Source organism: Bos grunniens, chromosome 9 (genome assembly GCF_055505025.1).
Source record: "Bos grunniens cultivar Pamir isolate PY7600 chromosome 9, Bosgru_T2T1.0, whole genome shotgun sequence".
Lineage (NCBI taxonomy): Eukaryota > Metazoa > Chordata > Mammalia > Artiodactyla > Bovidae > Bos > Bos grunniens.
In genome coordinates, this window is record NC_141173.1 from 54,127,732 (window position 1) to 54,150,269 (window position 22,538).

Genomic DNA, 22,538 nt, shown 5'->3' on the forward strand with positions numbered 1-22,538 from the left:
GAAAATTCTAATAAGTGCATTTAAAATTCTCTTCTTTTGAAAAATACCAGGGATTACTGAATTCAATTATAATTTCCTCCAGAAAAATAACAGTGCTCCCAATGTACTATTTTTTTTTAGTTAGTCACTGCCAAAGCACAGTTCCCAGACAGAGTGTGCCAATTGTCCAACGAGATCGGCAGCTATGGCTTAAAAAACAATGTTTGAAACTATTGTTGGTACAGGTGCATTTTTACATATAGGCAGAAAGAGAGATGGATTAATCAACCATTTATGAGGGAATTGTGCTATAATGGTATAAGCTCAGGCTCTGAAGCCAGACTGCCAGGAAGAATCTCAACATTCTCTTTCTGTATGGCCTTGGGCAAGTTCTGAAACCTTTTCATGTCTCATTTTCCCCTAACTCTTTCATAGTGCAGGGGATTAACTAAGTTAATATTCATAAAGGCTCCAGAACAGAATTAGCTCCTGCAGTCACAGAGCTTATAATGATAGATATGCTATTAGATGAGGAGGAAATGACAACCCATACCAGTACTCTTGCCTGGAGAATCCCATGGACAGAGGAGCCTGGAGAGCTACATCTGTAGGGTCGCAGAGTCAGACACGACTGAGCAGGAGCACGTTAGACATCAGTCCTAGAATATTGGAACCTGAAAGACTAAAATGTCTAGTCTAATCCTCTTATAGCTGAGGAGGCTTGAGCGAATACCAGTGTCCAGGTTCCACCCTCGGAGTGCTGGGGTAGGGCCCTTGAGTGTCTAGTGTGCAACCAGAGGTGAGAAAGTTGACTTGAAAGTTACAGAAAACTGTCCTATTTCAGGTCTTTCTGCTTAACTATACTCTCTCACATCTGGATGGAACATTCTGTGGAGGCTTTCAGCCCTTCACCCAATGTCTGTGCATCTGTTTCCACTATGTTAAAGCAAAGCAACACAAACATATAATTAGCATGCTCATACCTACTATTTATTACTGTGAAAACCTCTGATTTTTCTTTCCCAGCTTAAAAATAGTTGTTTGCTTGGAAATGCCATGTGCGAAAAGGCCAGCATTGCGAAGCATAGAGGTGAAAGCAATTTGCCTAAATCTGAAGTTTAGCAAAGAGCCTGGACTAATCTAGAAATGTCGCTTTAGATGGTAACAGTTTTCTGCCACCTAGTGGATAATTCAAATAATAAACTGGTCTTTATTTTTAAAAAATCAATATTGTCACCAAGCTATGGCTTCTGAATGCCCTGCTATGGGAAGGAAAGGTTTAGTGTTAGTTAGACAAATAGTTTTCCACAAATTGTCTCAAAGGTAGTCTTCCATTTTTATTGATTTATTGACATTTTTTCATTGTAAAGAAAATTCTCTTAATATTGCTAAAAAAAAAATTGTGGGTACACAAAATAGAAATCCAAATATACCCAGTTCCTTTATGCTCACCATCCTTATGGCAGAAAGTGAAGAACAAAGAGCCTGTTGATGAAAGTGAAAGAGGAGAGTGAAAAAGTTGGCTTAAAACTCAACATTTAGAAAACTAAGATCATGGCATCCGGTCACATCACGTCATGACAAATAGATGAGGAAACAACAGAAACAGTGAGAGACTTTATTTTTGGGGGCTCCAAAATCACTGCAAATGGTGACGGCAGCCATGAAATTAAAAGACGCTTTCTCCTTGGAAGAAAAGCTATGACCAACCTAGACAGCATATTAAAAAACAGAGACATTACTTTGCTAACAAAGGCCCGTTTAGTCAAAGCTATGGTTTTTCCAGTAGTCATGTATGGATATGAGTGAAGTGAAGTGAAAGTGCTCAGTCATGTCTGTCTCTTTGCAAGCCCCTGGACTATACACTCCATGGAATTCTTTAGGCCAGAATACTGGAGTGGGTAGCCTTTCCCTTCTCCAGAGGATCTTCCCAACTCAGGGACTGAACCCAGGTCTTCTGCATTGCAAGTGGATTCTTTACCAGCTGAGCCACAAGGGAAGCCCATGGATGTGAGAGTTGGACTATAAATAAAGCTGAGCGCCAAAGAATTGATGCTTTTGAACTGTGGTGTTGGAGAAGACTCTTGAGAGTCCCTTGGACTACAAGGAGATCCAACCAGTCCATCCTAAAGGAAATAAGTCCTGAGTATTCGTTGGAAGGACTGATGCTGAAGCTGAAATTCTAATACTTTGGCCACCTGATAGGAAGAACTGACTCACTGGAAAAGACCCTGATGTTGGGAAAGATTGAAGGCAGGAGGAGAAGGAGACAACAGAGGATGAGATGGTTGGATGGCATCACCGACTCGATGGACATGAGTTTGAGTAAACTCCGGGAGTTGGTGATGGACAGGAAGGCATGCTGCAGTCTATGGGGTCGCAAAGAGTCGGACACAGCTGAGGGACTGAACTGAACTAAATGTTCAATTCCAAAAGTTTACATACTTACAGGTCTGTGGTATAGATGCATGTATTTATATTTGGCTCTTATAAAAATTTTTCTGTACTAGAAGAAATTAAAATATTGTCTACACAGAAGCTATCTACAAAAACATTCTTAGGACCAATAAGTGTGTTTAGCAAAGTTGCAGATACAAGGTCTTCATAAAAATCAACTGTATTTCTGCAAAAAAATAATGAATGATGGTGAATCCAAGTTTTAAAAAATAAAACCTATACACAAGCTCCAAAATAACTGAAATATTTAGGTATAAATCTAACAAAACCTAAATAGGATCTGTATGCTTAAAACAACCATCAAAATACCCATTGCCAGACAAATAACTATTCTGCAACCCGGGCAATTAGCTACCAGTCAAAGTATAAATAAGGCTCAATGAAAGTTCAGTAACAAAGTAACGTTCAAAATAATAAACAACATTGCTTTACTTCAAAAAAATTGAACTTTTCATTATTGGGGGTGGTAGTGTACAAGCTTAAGAGCATGAACTTGAAAGCCAAACCTCTTGATTGAAAATTCAGGCTCTCCCTTGTACTAGCTGTGGTAACTTGGAGAACTTACCTCTTTGTGCCTGGGCTTTCCCGTGTGATAAGGATCATACCTCAGAGGGTGGCTGAGAAGATGAAATTCAGTCAAAGTCCTTAGTCTCAATGGCATTAGTAATTTTACTAATTTAATGTTGTTGTTACTTTAACTATTTAACATTGTTAAAAACAATGTTAAAACATTTAACTGTTTAAAAATGTTGTTGTTTATATGTGTATCAGTATTTATGGGGAAGAAGTTCAGAAGTGGTTTGTTCTGAGACCAAATTCACTTTAAAAAATTAACAAGCATTTGTTTAGGCTTATTTTATACTCAACATTACAGGGAATACAAAGCTGAATCAGACATTTCCCTGTTTTTGAGTCAATGTTTTCATAAATTAATGAGGGAGAATTAACTATAATTCAGAGCAAATATATTGAGTGTGAGACTAGAGTTATCATAAAGAACAGAGGTGAGAGAGGGTGTTTCCAGCTGGAGAAGTTGACTTATGAGCTGTAGCTTAAATAATGGATACATTTTAATGGAAATTAAATTGCATGAGTATAGATGGTAGAGAGGACTCCATTTTTTTAATCTTTAAAAATTTCCTTTAAGTATATTTTCTTTTAATGGAAATAGAAAGGCATTTTATTTTAAATATAGCAGTGTATGAACTTGCAGTGGGTATGAACTTATTTAAAACACAGATACATATTTTAAGCAATGGAATCAAGTTGGGAAAAATATAAGACATTTATTTTGGATTCAACGAGTAGTAAGATTCAGTTAAAGCAGAAGATTTCTTCATTCTTCCACCTAATACTAACTTGAGCATCTACTCTGTGCCAGGCTCTGTTCTAGGTATATGTATGATGTAGACAAAGACTCTGTCCTTAAGAATGCATATTCCATTGCAGCAAGAATCCTGAGAGAGATGTCTGGGAAAAGAGGGTGGGACTAGATTTGGGAGGAGACCTAATGGAGAGCCAGCAAAGGCTGCTGAGTAAGATGGAGCCACAATCAGGTGCTACCTGAGAAATAGTTATCTGGTGAAGGAAGTGTGCATAGATGTAGGGAAGAGGCCATAGGGGCACAGAAACATATTTCAGTAGGATGCAATTTAAAAAGTCTGGGCAAGAGGTCATGAAGCCTTGAACTGTGGAAGCAAAAAGGAGAAAACAGACTTAGAAGACATCCAACAGGTGGAGCAGGACTTGGACCAGCACAAAGAAAGCATATGAAAAATAATGCAAGATGGCTTGCTGCAGAGAGAGGAGGCAGAATTACACTGTATTGTCAGCCTCACTGGCAGCATAGACTCTGGAGTCAGACCTACCTGTATCATTATGCCTCAAGCCAATTATTTGATCTCTTTAAACCTTTGTCTCATCAGCCCAAATGGAATAATTAAAAGTACCACTTTATTAGATTGTTGTAGGAAATAAACACAGGTATTTCGCACATCACTGCAGACATGGTGAGGGCATGGCCCTGGAGGCTGTTCTTGGGGAATGTTAAGAAGGCTAAGCAGAGTCACCTATACTTGCCTGTATTTAGCATCAGATGTGCTTGTAGGGGGGCTTCCCAGGTGGCACTAGTGGTAAAGAACCCATCTGCTATGCAGGAGACATGAGAGATAATGGGCTTGATCCATGGGTCAGGAACGTCCCCTGGAGGAGGAAATCACAATCCAGTATTCTTACCTGGAGAATCCCATGGACAGAGGAGTTTAGCAGGCTACAGTCCATAGGGTTGCAAAGAGTCGGGCACAACTGAAGTGACTTAGCCACACACTTGGACTTGTAGGGGAGGTTGCTCTCACCTTAAAGCTGACAGTTGTTCACAAAAAAGGTAATTAGCCAAGAAGTTTTCAACAGTTATTCCATGTTAGAGAATGAACCACAAATGAAAGGGCCTTATTTTGCTTTTGGGAATCCTAGCAGCTGTGAGTTTTGGTGATAACTCTCCTCATAAACTGGCATAGGCCTCATTTACAGCACCTAGTAAACATACCTCATTTAAGGAAGAGAAATTTCATTAAAAACCTAAGAATGGAAACTGAACTAAAATTTCAATAGCCAGAGTGTTTTCAGTCTCAGGATCTATCTCTGAATATTTACCAGCTGAACACTTGTATTACCCTATCTTTAGAAGTTGCATATAGAGCATAATAGCAGGCAGCAGAGTTGTGGGTATTTGTTAAGGACCAGACAATATGGATCAAGAAGTATGCCTACTCTAGGTTAAAATCATTAACACTAGTAGGAAATTTCAGCAAATTTCCTGGATCTAAGATAAATATATAAAATTCAATAGCATTTTTAGGTATTAGGAACAATTAGGATTCCCGGGTGGCTCAGTGGTAAAGAATTCACCTGCAATGCAGGAGACCCAGGTTCAGTCCCAGGGTCTGGAAGATCCCCTGGAGAAGGGAATGGGAACTCACTCCAGTATTCTTGCCTGAGGAAACCCATGGACAGAGAAGTCTTGTGGGCTATAGTCCATAGGGTTGCACAGAGTTGGACACAACTGACAGAATGTGGTCCACTGGAGGAGGGAATGGCAAACCACTTCAGTATTCTTGCCTTGAGAACCCCATGAACAGTAGGAAAAGGCAAAATGATAGGATACTGAAAGAGGAACTCCCTAGGTCAGTAGGTGCCCAATATGCTACTGGAGATCAGTGGAGAAATAACTCCAGAAAGAATGAAGGGATGGAGCCAAAGCAAAAAGATTACCCAGCTGTGGATGTGACTGGTGATAGAAGCAAGGTCCGATGCTATAAAGAGCAATATTGCATAGGAACCTGGAATGTCAGGTCCATGAATCAAGGCAAATTGGAAGTGGTCAAACAAGAGATGGCAAGAGTGAATGCCCACATTCTAGGAATCAGGAAACTAAAATGGACTGGTATGAGTGAATTTTACTCAGATGACATTATATCTACTACTGCAGGCAGGAATCCCTCAGAAGAAATGGAGTAGCCATCATGGTTAACAAAAGAGTCCGAAATGCAGTACTTGGATGCAATCTCAAAAACGACAGAATGATCTCTGTTCATTTCCAAGGCAAACCATTCAATATCACAGTAATCCAAGTCTATGCCCCAACTAGTAACGCTGAAGAAGCTGAAGTTGAATGGTTCTATGAAGACCTACAAGACCTTTTAGAACTAACACCCAAAAAAGATGTCCTTTTCATTATAGGGGACTGGAATGCAAAAGTAGGAAGTCAAGAAACACCTGGAGTAACAGGCAAATTTGGCCTAGGAGTAAAGAATGAAGCAGGGCAAAGACTAATAGAGTTTTGCCAAGAGAACACACTGGTCATAGCAAATACCCTCTTCCAACAACACAAGAGAAGGCTCTACACATGGACATCACCAGATGGTCAACACTGAAGTCAGATTGATTATATTCTTTGCAGCCAAAGATGGAGAAGCTCTATACAGTCAACAAAAACAAGACCAGAAGCTGACTGTGGCTCAGATCATGAACTCCTTATTACCAAATTCAGACTTAAATTGAAGAAAGTAGGGAAAACCACTAGACCATTCAGGTATGACCTAAATCAAATCCCTTATGATTATACAGTGGAAGTGAGAAATAGATTTAAGGGCCTAGATCTGATAGATAGAGTGACTGATGAGCTATGGAATGAGGTTTGTGACATTGTACAGGAGACAGGGATCAAGACCATCCCCATGGAAAAGAAATGCAAAAAAGCAAAATGGCTGTCTGGGGAGGCCTTACAAATGGCTGTGAAAAGAAGAGAAGTGAAAAGCAAAGGAGAAAAGGAAAGATATAAGCATCTGAATGCAGAGTTCCAAAGAATAGCAAGAAGAGATAAGAAAGCCTTCCTCAGTGATCAATGCAAAGAAATAGAGGAAAACAACAGAATGGGAAAGACTAGAGATCTCTTCAAGAAAATTAGAGATACCAGGGGAACATTTCATGCAAAGATGGGCTCGATAAAGGACAGAAATGGTATGGACCTAACAGAAGCAGAAGATATCAAGAAGAGGTGGCAAGAATATACAGAAAAACTGTACAAAAAAGATCTTCACGTCCCAGGTAATCACGATGGTTCGATCACTCACCTAGAGCCAGACATCCTGGAATGTGAAGTCAAGTGGGCCTTAGAAAGCATCACTGCGAACAAAGCTAGTGGAGGTGATGGAATTCCAGTGGAGCTCTTTCAAATCCTGAAAGATGATGCTGTGAAAGTGCTGCACTCAATATGCCAGCAAATTTGGAAAACTCAGCAGTGGCCACAGGACTGGAAAAGGTCAGTTTTCATTCCAATCCCAAAGAAAGGCAATGCCAAAGAATGCTCAAACTACCGCACAGTTGCACTCATCTCACATGCTAGTAAAGTAATGCTCAAAATTCTCCAAGCCAGGCTTCAGCAATATGTGAACCATGAACTTCCTGATGTTCTAGGTGGTTTTAGAAAAGGCAGAGGAACCAGAGATCAAATTGCCAACATCTGCTGGATCATGGAAAAGGCAAGAGAGTTCCAGAAAAACATTTATTTCTGCTTTATTGACTATGCCAAAGCCTTTGACTGTGTGGATCACAATAAACTGGACAATTCTTCAAGAGATGGGAATACCAGACTACCTGACCTGCCTCTTGAGAAATCTGTATGCAAGTCAGGAAGCAACAGTTAGAACTGGACATGGAACAACAGGCTGTTTACAAATAGGAAAAGGAGTACGTCAAGGCTGTATATTGTCACCCTGCTTATTTAACTTCTATGCAGAGTACATCATGAGAAACGCTGGACTGGAAGAAACACAAGCTGGAATCAAGATTCCCGGGAGAAATATTAATAACCTCAGGTATGCAGATGACACCACCCTTATGGCAGAGAGTGAAGAGGAACTCAAAAGCCTCTTGATGAAAGTGAAAGAGGAGAGTGGAAAAGTTGGCTTAAAGCTCAACATTCACAAAACGAAGATCATGGCATCTGGTCCCATCACTTCATGGCAAATAGATGGGGAAACAGTGGCAACCGTGTCAGACTTTATTTTTGGGGGCTCCAAAATCACTACCGATGGTGACTGCAGCCATGAAATTAAAAGATGCTTACTCCTTGGAAGGAAAGTTATGACCAACCTAGATAGCACATTGAAAAGCAGAGACATTACTTTGCCAACAAAGGGTCCGTCTAGTCAAGGCTATGGTTTTTCCTGTGGTCATGTATGGATGTGAGAGTTGGACTGTGAAGAAAGCTGAGTGCCGAAGAATTGATGCTTTTGAACTGTGGTGTTGGAGAAGACTCTTGAGAGTCCCTTGGACTGCAAGGAGATCCAACCAGTCCATTCTGAAGGAGATCAGCCCTGGTTGTTCTTTGGAAGGAATGATGCTAAAGCTGAAACTCCAGTACTTTGGCCACCTCATGTGAAGAGTTGACTCATTGGAAAAGACTCTGATGCTGGGAGGGATTGGGGGCAGGAGGAGAAGGGGACGACAGAGGATGAGATGGCTGGATGGCATCACTGACTCGATGGACGTGAGACTGAGTGAACTCCAGGAGTTGGTGATGGACAGGGAGGCCTGGCGTGCTGCGATTCATGGGGTCACAAAGAGTTGGACATGACTGAGCGACTGAACTGAACTGAAGCAACTTAGCACAGCACAGATTTTTTAAAAAAGACACCATTTTGACAAAAGTAATAGTTATGAAACCACCACCATCACTCCTCAAATTTCCCTTGTAACCCTCTCAATTCATACCCTCACCCCCAGCCTCTAATACCACTGATTTCTGTCTCTATAGTTTTTACTTCCTCAGAAATTCAACTAAACAGGATCGTCCAGTTTACAGTCATTGCTATCTGATTTTTTTCATTTTTATACATGTTTTTCCATGCATTAGTAGTCCCTCTTTATTCTTGGGTAGTATCTCACTGTATGGATACACCCTGGATTTTTATCCAGTTACCCATTGATAAACACTTAGTTGTTGCACCTGCGTCTCCTGCATTGCAGGTGGGTTCTTTACCACCTGAACTACCAGGGAAGCTGTTAAAATAATAATAAAGCTGCTGTTAATTAATAATCTTTATTGATGAATATTTGTATACAAAAAAGTGTGCTTAGATGTCTGTTTTCTGGAATTCCTTCCAAAGTAATTAAGTGAATAGTCTGAATCTATATCCAGAGAGAAGTAATGCCCGTCAACAGAAAGAATGCTGAAATAGAGAAACGGGGACCTCTGGAGGACCAGGGCAGCCCACACATGCTGTTATGGTACGATAAGAGAATTTAGGATGCTTAGAGCTGTCTGTACTCAGCAATAGGTTAAAGTCCTCTGCCCTTTTGTGAGACACAGAGAATGCACTCTGGAGTTTAAGCAAAGTAAGTACAATTACATTTCTAACTGTAAGTACATGATCCAAAACTTGCTGGCTGGCTTGACTCCATATTTGGCAGGCGTATTTGGGATGGTCTGGCTTGACATAAAAGCTACTCTGCATTGCAAAATCTATTTTGAGGAACCAAAAGCAAACTTCAAGTAAAGAGTTATTCTCCAGGGCACCTGAAGATTAAGTGTCTGAAGACACCCTCCTGAATTCTGGTTGAAACAAGTGCATCCTACAGATCAGTAGTCTCTGGACAAAGAAAGCAGTGATATCAAAATAGAAGATTCAGAGCAGATGCTTGAAGTTGCAGGTGCTGATTTGCAGTCTAGCTGCTTCTCACATGGGCAACTTCATTTCACACAATCAAGATGAGAAGCAAAAAGGATTTACATATTTATCATGGTTACTGATAACATAAAATATTATTATAATAACTCTTCATAACTAAAATTTAATTCAGTGAGTATTTATTGCTCTTCTACCAAGTGCCAGACATTTTGTTAAGCTCTGGGTTTATAAATAATGAATAAAAGCATTATCTAGGGGTAGGGCAGGGGTAGAAAGGAAGGTGACAATAACTGACATTTAGTTTTTTAGTAACTGAAATGTTTTAGGTAGATGTGAAGCAGCTTGCATCTATTTCATTTAATATTCAGAGCAGGATTTTGAAGCTTATATTACAGATCCCCAATTCAAGATGGGAAAATCGAGACTCAGAGAGTTTAGTAACTACCACGTGTCACACACCAAGGGAAGTGGTAAGGCTGAGCCCTGTACCTGGTATGCCTGGCTCCAAAGACCATCATCTTTTAGTTAGATTTTCCCCCATTTCTGACTGTAATGTAAATCAAGTTATTTAAACTGCTCACAAAATTGTAAAAGAAGTTGAGGAAAATGGTGAGTTTTTTTCTAAGGGATATCAGTAAAGATTTGACATAGGTGATAACTTTGGGCTTTGGAGGTTGATTAACATTTTGACAGGCAGGAGACTCCTAGGTGTAGGAAGTGTAAAGGAATGAAGCCTGTGGAGAATGACAAAGCTTGCAAGAGAAAATGTTTAAATTGTGGCTTTTCTTATGAGAATTAGGTATAAGGGATTGGGGAGGGGGTGGGATCCAAGGCAGATTAAAAAAAAAAAAAAGCTTTATGAGGTGTACTTTGGGTATCAGATAATTCACTGATTTCAGGGATACAATTTAATAATTTTTTTTTTTAGTAATTTTACCAAGTGGTGGTGCCACCATCATCATAAGTCAGTTTTAGAAGATTTTCATTCCCCTCAACAAAGATCCTTCATGCCCATTTATAGTATATCCCCATTCCTTCTCCCTGCCTTAGGAAACCATGGCTCTACTTTCTGTCTATAAATTTGCATTTTCTGACATTTTGTATAAATGGAATCATAGATATATTATCTTTTTTGTCTGGTTTCTTTCACTTAGAACAACGTTTTCAAAATACATGTGGTGGCGAGTGTCAGCACTTCATTTTTTATTTTTGACTAACATTCCATTAAATGGTTATGCTATGCTTGTTTACTCATTCATCAATTGAATGCTTGGGTGGTTCCACTTCTTTGGCTATTAGGAATAATGCTATTATGAACATTTATGTGGATGTATGTTTTCATAGCTCTCAGGTAGATAAGTGGAAGTAGAATTGCTGGGCTGTTAGATAGTTTTATATTTAACCCTTTGAGAAAATGACAAGCTGTTTTCCAAAGTGGCTGCATCATTTTACATTCCTGCCAGCAGTGTATGAGTGTTCCTATTTCTCTACATCTTAATAGCACTTGTTATTGCCTGACTTACAGATCACAGTCTTTCTAGTCCATGTGAAATGGTACCTTGTGGTTTTAATTTGCATTTTCTTAATGACTAATGCCCAGGATATAAAATCTAAAGACCCTGTCTGGATGATACATTTAACTAAGATGCAGAACATAATAAGTGGAATTTGTAGGAAGAATAATAAAGTTGTGAGCTGTTCACATGATACTGAATTGCAGATATTCAGAAGGCAGAGAAAAACTCAGGTCTGGAACTCAGAAGAGAATTGAAGGCAAGACATGTATATTTGGGCTCAGTTACATAGAAAAGGCAATTGAAGTCAAGAAACTAGATGAGTTAATTGACAGAGAAAATGTAGGAATATCTATTTTAAAGAAATGGATAAAGGGAGGTATGACTTTAGGAGACATAAGAGAAACAAGTGCCATGGATGCCACTGGAAGACAATTTTTAAATTTTACTAATGTTCATATTTTATTGTACTTCCTTGCAGTGTTTTTCTTCACACATAAATTAATAAACTTAGTAACATGGACATATCATACATATTTAATAATATTTTATTTCCACTCAACCTTGAGTCATGAACATTTTCATGTCCCTAGTCTTATTTTTTAATGGCTAATTTAAAGTAATTATAAATAGATACCGTAATTAATTTATTCTCTTATTTTGGACCTTATTAAAGAATACTGAAGTAAACCTTTTAGTGCAAAATATTTGTGTGGTTATCCAATGATTTTTCCCAGTATAAATTCTTAGAAATTGGAATTTCTTGTTAAAAGGATATAAAAAACATTAAGACTCTTTATATACATTGCCAAAGTTCTTTCCAGAAGTACCTTTCTCTCTCTAGCAGTGTATGAAAATAATGAGCCAAATGTATCAAACATGAAAAGAGTTATTTCATACATATAAGGAAAATGTTTAACATTGTTATTCTTTTAGGAGATCTGTTTGCAAGATTGCCATGAGCCCCTATCGATGACACTAACTGGAGAATTTTGTTTTTAATTTTTAAAATTATTTAAGGTGTACTACATGGTAATTGGATAGATACATATAAAAATCAACATCTCTGTCAGTACACACACACAGACATATATATATACATATAGTGGAAAGATTACTATAGTCAGATTTTGAAGGAGCAATGGAAGACCAACAATAGCAAATACCTCACGACAGCACTGGAACTGTAAATATTATTGACTTTGGTGACTACGTATCTGTTGGTAGTATTTGAGAGTAATTTTTCCTTGAGAGAGGTTATGCATGCATGCTAAGTCGCTTCAGTCGTGTCTGACTCTTTGCGACTCTATGGACTATAGCCCGCCAGGCTCCTCTGTCCATAAGATTTTTCAGGCAAGAATACTGGAGTGGGTTGCCATGCTCTCCTCCAGGAGATCTTCCCCACCCAGGGATTGAACCCGTGTCTCTTACGTCACCTGCATTGGCAGGTGGGTTCTTTACTACTAGAGCTACCTGGGTGACAGATATCAAATTGTAGTTCTCTTGTCAAATTTTATCAAATTTTATTTTCCGTTGTCCATTTATTTTGCTTTCTTCAAATGCCTTGTGGTTTTGAAAATGTTTTATTATACTATAGGGAAAAATGTCTTTAAAAATCAATTAAATTTTCTATTTTTTTTTCAGGAATGTTAATTTTTTATTACCACTCTTTTTTCCTTCACTTCTTCTTTATTCATATTCCCTCATTTATTTCCTTGGGTTAGAGTTCTCAGATAAATAGCTTCGTAAATGATGCTACAGAGGCAAATTAGGAGTAGGTTGTAACTTGTATAAATAAAGAATAAACCTTTGGGATTCCGTGTGTGGACTTCCATAAATGTCAAACCTAATTTTTGTTTTTAGATGTGATGGGAATAGCATTTAATGTCACTGTTTGAGTCATTGAATGGATGTCTGTTGAGCTCATTAATGTTCCTCATTGAGAGAACCCTTTATGGACATCCACTCCATAAGTTTATTACCATTCGTGGGAAAATACTTGACCCAAATACTCTTTGCTTCTCTGTGACATGGATCATAATTCTATCACAGTGAGCTGTTTCCTTTCTCAACCACAGAGATATACAATCCAGGCATTCTGAATACTCAGAGTAACATAAACTCTGTTACTTCCTGTATAAACTGAAACTTGAGCATGAATCATTTCCATTCCTTTCCCCTCCTTTTTGACTCTCAGTTTGAGAAATATCTCCTCCAACCCCACATTTAACAGGTGTGTATGGGTGTGCTCGGTCATATGTGACTCTTTACGACCCCGTGGACTGTAGCCTGCCAGGCTCCTCTGTCCATGGGATTCTCCAGGCAAGAGTACTGAACTGGGTTGCCATTTTCTTCTCCAGGGATCTTCTGGATACAGGGGTCGAACCCACATCCCTTGCATTGGCAGGCAGATTCTTTACTGCTGAGTCACCAGGGAAGCCCGATCAATTTCCTTTACTTCTTAGAAAGAGGACCACAAAGTTCCCCAAACATTTCTTTACAGTTATTCCAGCTGACTTTTGGAATGTTTCTGGTAAGACAGTGAAGATCTAAAGATCTGATAGTTTTGGGGGAAGAGCTTCATGATAAAGGTTTATCCCTGCAAGTATAATTTCTAGTAATATTCTGACCATTTCACTGAAGAAATACCATTCCAAGACGTAAATGTTTATTGAGTATTCATAAGAATTTCATCATATATTTCAAAGCCCTATGACTTAAAAAAATGCTCTGGAAATGTTTGGTGAGAGATATTTTTCTGAATGTTTCTTTGTGGAATACATTCTGACATTAAATGAGTCGTCTAATGTAACTCTAGAGAGAATTTAACTGATGCTTGTAGTATGGATTAGCTGAAGTTACATGAAGTCTATTACAGATATAGATTTTGCTTTAGACAAAATTAAGAAGAGATTAAAAGCAGTAAGAGTCTTACAAATTCCTCCAGTACCTAAATGAAATTAGCAGAAGACTACCTCAAAATAAGAAATAAGAAAATTCAACTGAAGTGAGATATCTCTGACAGAATATTTTTAGAATCACAGATATAGTAATTAAAATAATTCTTAGTTTAGAATATTTTAAAATGTGATCATTAGAAGACAGAACATAGATATGGAGTTATTACTGTTTGGGTCAGACAGAATTGAATTATGCTATTCCTGTTTTAATACCCTGAAATGATATTTGAACAGATAGCTAATTTAGGTGTTGTAAAAGTGAAGATAAAATTCATAACTATGTAATAGACATATATAAACACTATAAAGTTACTCCGTATCTATCTTGCTTACTGCACAGTTATGTAAAAAATAAATCTCTAAATACAGTTTGAGAACTATATACTATGAAAACTTATTTAGCATAATAAAATTTTGAAGATCAGAATTTGTAAAACAAGCAAAAATGATATTATTGTAATAATGAACATCTATGATTGTATTTGAGAATAATTTCTGTGCTCAATGAAATACACCTCAAGCATATTATAACCATCTTTTCCTATTTAAAACATGAATTGCAATCAATATACCAAAAGTAGGTTAAAAAATAATTTTTCCTTAAAAAATGATGTTATTATTACTAAAACAGACGTACATTTTTAGGTTAATTTTTCATTTGTAGGACTAAATTTTGCAGTGATATTTAACCAAGGTCTTTTTTGACAGTGTGATTCATTTTCACCATGGTTGAGCAATCTTTCCCTCCAAAGTACAATTTAATGTTTCTTTTTTTAAAAGTAAGTTTTCAACCCATGACTGTAGCACCATTACACTTCACTTAACCAGTAGGCCCATATGATGTGTTATGGTTTTGTTGAGTGAAAACTGAAGACTTGGGCACCCTTCCTCTTACGATGAAAGCAGAAATTCTTTTCTGCATTTTTCTTTTTCATCTCTAACTGCAACATGACAGCATAAAATATTTGATTGACTTGTTCACTCATCTATATCATTAAATCTAGCTCTTGGTTTGCATTACCTATTGCTGCCCCTTTCTTCACTTCTGCAGCCACTAATCAAAGGTATTACTGGAGGTATATCTTCACCTTCAGAAACTTGCCCTCTTCTGTTCTAGGCCACATACGATCATTAGCACAAGGTTCTTTACACATTGTCATAATGCTTAGCACAATGTTCTTTACATGTTTTTCTCTTCTTTTTAAGAACAGTAACTAACTTTCTCTTTCCTATTCTATTAAGTATAAACCATTTATCCTAAGAGTTCATAACTCTCCCTTCATCTGACCCTTTTCTTTAGCAATCCCATTTCTTCTTCCTCTTTGGCACAGTTACTCTGCTATTTCCAAGCCATTGGGTTGTTCTCAGCACACAGATTGGTTTCTAACTGCTTCCTTATTTGTGCAGATGTCATGCCCTGAATCTTGTGAGCCCACTGCTTTCTGAGACACTCCATTCTATCTTGTGATAAGTCAGTTAGAGGGTTTTCTTTTTATTGACCTAAACCACCTACCACATATTATGTATGATTTTTACTTTTATCTTTATGTGTCAGTCTAATTGTGTCTTTTCTCAGTCTAATCGTGTCTTTTCTCAGTTGTTGTTGCTCTGTGTTATGTCTATAGTGGTGCTTTTTATGAGCTCTCTGCATCAGGCACCCCAATGCTTCCATACCCTGATCTACCTCCCCACCACCCCAGAATCATAGCACTTGAGCTCTAACTGTGCATTGGACATCTTTAATATGTGTTTGATGACTAAGCTACCCACTAAATATGGAAGAAATATCTTCTAAAAATAGAGATAATTCCACATTTAGAAGGTAGCTTAGTGATAAGATATACTTAGCTACACTTCTCAAAGGATGACAAAATCTCTGTCTTGGAAATGGTTCTGTGAATTAAGTAAAATGCCCCATCATGTGCATACTCACATCCCCCCAGTCTCACACAGCAAAATGCCTGAACGATACCAATTGTTTAAGAAAAACCATTTTGTATGTTTACTTCTAATTGATTAACTGAGACAGTATTACATATTGTATATCCACATAGATTCAGAATGGCTTGGCTTTCTAAATATATGGTTCACTGTTTATTCTAAAGCATTGAACAATTGGCATATTCAGTTCTACATGTGCAATTTCAAGCAGTGCAGGAAGAATATCGGTATTTTTGCCTACATTTAAATGTTAATATGAGAAAATATCGTGGCATTGTTAATACCCAGAAAAGGACAATTATGTCTTTCAAATAGCTGATGAAGCCTGACCTTTTATTTGTATCTCTAAATTGCTGACATCTCCAAAGGTTCTTGCATTTTAAACTTTTTCAAAAATTGTGTTTCCATAACAATTTTAATTGAGTCTTCTGTGATGCTATTTTAATTATTGTAATCAACCACAGCAATAATTAGACTTCAGTCAGAACCTTTAGTGCACTAATATGAGAGTAGACACTTACAAAAATGTCGTGTCAGTCTGGATTTCTCCTCCTGACCTCTCTCTGCTGCACCCGTGACGCTATAACCAAGGGTCATAGTTGAATGAGAGCAGAGGTTGATTTCCACTTATCCTACATAATGTGGAAATTTTTGTCCAGGGGCAGCTAGTTAGGGCCATCATCAATAGATGTGTGGTATAAAGATAAACATATAGTGATAGGTTTTCATTGAGGCCGTGACCAGTAAGCACACTGGTTTACTTGGCGAATGGCTCCTGAAGGTCGAGAGTGCCCCTCAGAGTCGATGTAAGAGACTGAAGTTGTAGGCGCGGTGATGGAGGCAGCGCGGGTGACTAAGCGGCACAGGTGATGTGCGTAGCCCAGGTGTGGAGGAAGCCTCATTTACAGACCTTAGTGCTCTGTTGTGCTTCTTCACAGGTCCTGAATTACCAGCAGTGAGTTATTCTTTTTAGGTTTTTATTATTACTAGATTTCTTTAAAACTCACTTTTATGTCTCCTCATTAATCATCTGTGAAATGTTGGAAGGCAAAATGCGTGAGGCTCAGAGCTAATTATGCATTCTATTATGCCTTTAGATATCTGGATGAAAGTCATGTTCCAACACACAATCCCTTCCCTAAAACTCATTTCCACAAGTGATGATTTAATGATCAATTTACTTTAAAGGTTTGCCTTTGGGGACAATGATTATCCTGGTTTGCTCTTTTGAAAGAATAGACTTTTCTTTCAGGGAATATGTAAATATTTAGGAAAAAAAATTTCATTGTGGACTTTGAAATGCTTTCAACACAAAATGTGTTGAAACCTATGCTTCGACTATCCCTGGGGGGAAAGGACACCTTTGTATCTATGCAGAGAATGAGGGGCATGGTGCCCAGAATTCTCAAATTCCTTTGATTAAATATGGTAACCAACTACTTGTGGACGTGGGGAGGATGAGGGCAAATTGCAGCTTTGTTTTTCAACTCCAAAGTTAGTACTTGTGAACAATAAAAGAATGATAAAATGACAAAATACCTAAATATGATGATTACTGATGTTTTCCCTGACCATTTTTGTTCTACCATTAACAGCCAAGCATGTTACGTATAACTAGTGAGGAATGCAAACATTAGTCTCATATATTTGTCTTTCAATTTGATCTCTTGGTATCCTTCTTACTTTGCAGTTTTGAAAAACATCAGTTTTCAGTAATAAAATCCATGACTTCTAGGCATAGGTTATACATTAGATTACAATAAAGAAATATTTTCCCATATTTTCTAACAGCAGAGTGCAGTATTTTGCAAGAAAAGGTGTCTTTGTGATTTAGAGTGTATTCATTTCTGTTAGACTGTGCTTTTTCTGAGCCCTTATAGTTCAATTAAAAGGTGTGCAAAAACACTTGTGCTATAAACTCTACATGAATTTTTCCTACAAATTAAGTCAAGTGCAATGTCAGTTGAGTTTTGGATTTAGTGAGAACAAAAGCAAGGTGGATTTCCGGTGGGGAGGGACTGTCTCCTTCTAGATGTCTGTGTCCACCCCAGAGCCACATTTGCGGCAGAAGATTTCCTTGTTGTGAGTCAGGAAGCCTTCCCCCACCAAGGAGACCGAGCACTTCCCACAGTTAAAGCATTCACTGTGCCACTGGCGGTCTTGAAAGCAGATAAACTTGGCACCTCTGAGACCTGTAAAGCAATTGGAGAAAAAGAGTAATCTATTCTTTCAACAAAAAGGTGGAGCATTCTATCAGGTACACTTCTGGGAGCTGGAGATAAAACAGTGAGTAAGACTGCATCAAGAAAGTAACCAAGAAATGATGCCACCTGAAATGGCCTGTATCTATTCAGGAATGACACCCACAGGTTCTTCCTTTGAGATCCAGCCAGATACCCAGTCAATTTTGTCCCATAATCTGCATAAGAATGTTGAACTTGGGTATACAAAGCACATATTTTTGGAGACAGTTCCCAATTGCCTAAGACATAAGGCTTCCCTTGTGGATCAGAATCTGCCTGTAATGCAGGAGGCCTGGGTTCGATCCCTGGGTTGGGAAGATCCCCTGGAGAAGGGAAAGGCTACCCACTCCAGTATTCTGGTCTGGAGAATTCCATTGACTGTATTAGTCCAGGGGGTCGCAAAGTTGTACATGGCTGAGCAATTTTCACAAGACATAAGGAAATTCAGGGTAGTGCAGTGAGAAGAAGGAATAAGTTTTGAAGTCAGAACTTCAAAGTTCCACATCTTATCTAAGTAAGTTACTTACTTAGTTACTTGCTTATCTAAGTAAGAATATTTTTTCCTTCCTCGTGACACTGTTTACTTTGAAGCAAAGTTAAGGTAAAATAAATGAATACTTCCCAGCCTGGTATCTGATATTTTAATGACTTTTAGTTCTTTTCTCTCTTTTCCCATGTTTAATTTTATTCAAGATAAAGTCCCACAGTCATACTGTGGCTTGAGACACAATTTCCAAAAGGCTCCAATAGAGAATTCCATCCAAACTGTCCTTAGCTAGCCTCATATGATAACCCTGTTACCTTGCCCAGAGTTGACTACAATGTAGGCTTGCAGCAAAGATGTGTGAATCTGATTCCTGTGGCCACTGAAGCCATGTTACCCAATGAAATCAGCTCCCCCATTTCAACTTGGGCCTTACTTGAGCCATAGGGTTTCCATTAATAAGAAAGGTATGAGAATTTGAGTCTTTGATGAGACTCTGTCTCTATACTCCAAATATGAATCCAGGGTACAGTTCAAGGAACTGATTTTGAGGAGTTGTTAAAAAGGAGAAAAGTCTAAGGTCTGGTAAGGGTTGGGATGCCCTAGACTTGAATCTTCACTTGCCAGCTTTTCTCCAAGTGATCTTAGTGCTATGAAATTCTTGTGGTTTGCTTATCACACTATTTTAGTGAGGCTAAAATAGTTCATGTGCTGATGCACATATAATTTCCAAATATTTCATTTGGGATGGTAAATCAAAAAAGGTGAATAAATATTTTATTTCAGGTAAATTCTCCTTAGATATGATAATGAGCTTTTGTTTCCTTCCTGGAAATGTTTTTTGATGCCTTCACATATAATTTACTAGTTCAGGGATACATTTACATCAAATTCTTGTACTTTTCTTGATTAAATTTATAGCTTATTTATGGTGCCATCACTACCTTCTAATGAGAGTAAATCAATAATGTACCAATTAATCCCCTTAAATGTTATTCAAGACATTAATAAGCTGATTGCAAGAATAATGTTCCATATATACATAAACCACTTCTGTTCATGAATTTAATTATTACACATCTAGCATTTTGATGCATATGAAATTTTCTTGATTTTGTTATTAAGCTTTGTACAGGTGGCAAATGTAAAAATAATTCTTCTAGAATTTTACAAAGAAGAATAAAAAGGAAACATCTGGTAGCAGGGATATAAGAAAGTCTTGACTTAACATGTGAGATGGTTATAAACTGTTTTGATTTTGGATGTGTTTACTCCTTCAGATCATAAGGGTCATTTTCAATAAGAAAGTCAACCAGGAAACAGGACTCTGACACCTGTTTTATCTGGCTTCATTTATTCCTAAAATTCAGTAAACTAAAAGCTGGCCTTTGTTGAGCTCTTAAAGATGAACCAGTCACTATTCCAAGCCCTTTACTTCATACAGCTCACACCTCACTCCATGGGGTAGTTATTACCATCAACCCGACTTTGCAGATAGTAATTGTCAAACAGAGAGGTTAGCCTCTTGGCCAAATCACCCGGCTGCTAAGTGGCAGGTCTGGAATTCAATCCTAGGCCATCTGTTTCAGAGTCTGTGCTTCCAACTTCACCAAATTAAGTCTGAATTTTCTTTCTTAAAGAACATAACCAGAAATATTAGCATCCCTGTCTGAAGAAGTCAACGTTTGAAACTCACTTTACTGAAAATAAACAGAAGTAGAAAACAGCAAAGATGTGATCTTATTTAATTCCTCATTTTGCAAAGAAGACAAATGAGGACCTTGGAGGTGAGTTGCATACCTATAGTCACACAGTAATAAGGGGCAGAGACAAGGCCATGGTCTTTTACTCCCTAGATTAGTGCTCTTCCCACTAGGTCAAGCGGCTTCATTTATCTCCTTAGAAAGGCAAATCCTATCTTAGAGGAGGAGAAAAAACTTATAGTTACATCTTGAGTTTGTTCCTTATGCTGCTGCTAAGTCACTTCAGTTGTGTTGGACTCTGTGCGACCCCATAGACGGCAGCCCACCAGGCTCCCCGTCCCTGGGATTCTCCAGGCAAGAACACTGGAGTGGGTTGCCATTTCCTTCTCCAATGCATGAAAGTGAAAAGTGAAAGTGAAGTCACTCAGTTGTGTCCAACTCGTAGCGACCCCATGGATTGCAGCCTACCAGGCTCCTCCGTCCATGGGATTTTCTAGGCAAGAGTACTGGAGTGGGGTGCCATTGCCTTCTCCGTTGTTCCTTATAGATCTAGCTAATTTAAAATGATGTTTTAAAAACAATTCTAACATAGTTTCTGGGGATGACATATCGTTTGCCTGAATGTACAACTTTCAGAAGATAAATGTTTGGTATTAATAGTATAGTTCCCTGTGGTACATTAGTTCAAATAGCTCAACTTTAAAGAAGCACAACTACAGAGAATATATATATATATTTAAAAGTGTTAGTTGCTCAGTTCATGTCTGACTCTATGACCCTATGGACTCTAGCCTGCCAGACTCCTCTGTCCTTGAGATTCTCTAGATGGGAATACTGGAGTGGGTTGCCATGCCCTTCTGAAGGGGATCTTCCTGACCCAGGGCTCGACCCCAGGTCTCTCACATCGCAGGCAGGTTGTTTACCGTTTGAGTTACCTGGGAAGCCCATATATATTTAAAAATCAGATCAAAACATACTAAAGTGAGTTGGAAGTTTTTGCAGGCATTTAGTTTCTGGTGTGTCTCAATCACAGAGCCAAAAGAAGATTAAGATAATGATCAACAGACTGATTATTCTAAATATATATCCTGCATTTGGATTACTTTTGGGACACATCTTTGGTTCCTGATCATCCCTATGTTTCATGTGGAAAATGTGGTTTTTCTGTCTGATTTTAAAAAGCTGGGTTCAGTAATTGACCTGCAGCAGTCCATCAGAAAAATCACTTAGACACATGCATTTGCGGTGATGGATCAGAATGGAAACTCATCAAGTTCAAAGCTTGTATAGGCTCTTTAAGATCCATACTAGCCATTTGAGTCCCTGGAAGTTTTCAAACATTTTTAAGTTGTTAAAATTTCTCATTTCTTCATGGAAATCCACCTCCAACCACCCCCCCCCCACCCCCCTCTTTTCTGGCCAATTCAAGAAAAGTGCAGAATAAATTGTCTGAGTCCATCAAGCTGTGATTGCATATTCTACTAAGTTTTTTGAGCTCCAGTTACTGTTACATTTTTGGAAGTTTCATTTCTAACTAGAACCAGTAGAGAGGGTGGCTTATTCCCTTGGCTGCAAGAGTTGCCAGATATGCAAAAGCCGGAGAGGAGAGTTATTAACAGCCCAAGCCTTGGAGCCCTATGGTCTAAAATCACCAGTGTATGTCCCTGAAAGGGCTGCAGAGGTGACATAGCTGAATGATTGTGGGAGGAACAAAGGGGGCATGCCCTACACAGTGGGCCAGTTACTCAGCTCCCCGTGACAGTGACCTGACCAGGAGTGTGAGGGCTGTATGCTTACCTCGGGCAGGCTCTTCATTTACTTTTTGGCTGAAGAGATGGATTTTACATTAGTTTCCAAGCTTATGCAGGCCAAACAAAACATGCTTGCTGGCCAGATGTAGCCCATAGGCCAGTGTGAGATTCTAAAAAATATGGTGCCTTGTATGGAGAAACAAGACCATGCTCTGTTTATCTAGGAAACTTCCTCCCTTGCAAAAAAGTGAAACCTATCAAGCTGGGCTTGCAGCAAAACTCTTTACTTGAAGATAAATAAATATTCAATTTTACT

General features: G+C 38.4%; 1 protein-coding gene and 1 long non-coding RNA gene across 5 annotated transcripts in view; one reads left to right on the forward strand and one right to left on the reverse strand.

The window, feature by feature from the left end:
* The window catches only part of LOC147365974 (uncharacterized), a 193,182-nt gene that overhangs the window by 133,925 nt on the left and 36,719 nt on the right, over nt 1-22,538 (forward strand). Inside the window, exon 3 of one of the 3 annotated variants that reach the window (XR_015133096.1) lies at nt 20,409-20,555. The exons of 1 other annotated variant lie outside the window; for it this stretch is intronic. This is a non-coding gene — a long non-coding RNA (uncharacterized LOC147365974). Of the gene's footprint in view, nt 1-5,923; nt 6,745-20,408; nt 20,556-22,538 lie in introns of those variants that run through there. One more of the 3 variants, XR_015133099.1, reaches the window with a different exon arrangement.
* The window catches only part of FHL5 (four and a half LIM domains 5), a 53,271-nt gene continuing 48,731 nt past the window's right edge, over nt 17,999-22,538 (reverse strand). For both annotated transcript variants that reach the window (XM_086317674.1, XM_086317673.1), the window contains one exon: nt 17,999-18,233. In XM_086317674.1, the coding sequence (XP_086173800.1) occupies nt 18,070-18,233 (164 nt within the window). In that variant the 3' untranslated portion in view covers nt 17,999-18,069. The remainder of the gene's footprint in view (nt 18,234-22,538) is intronic.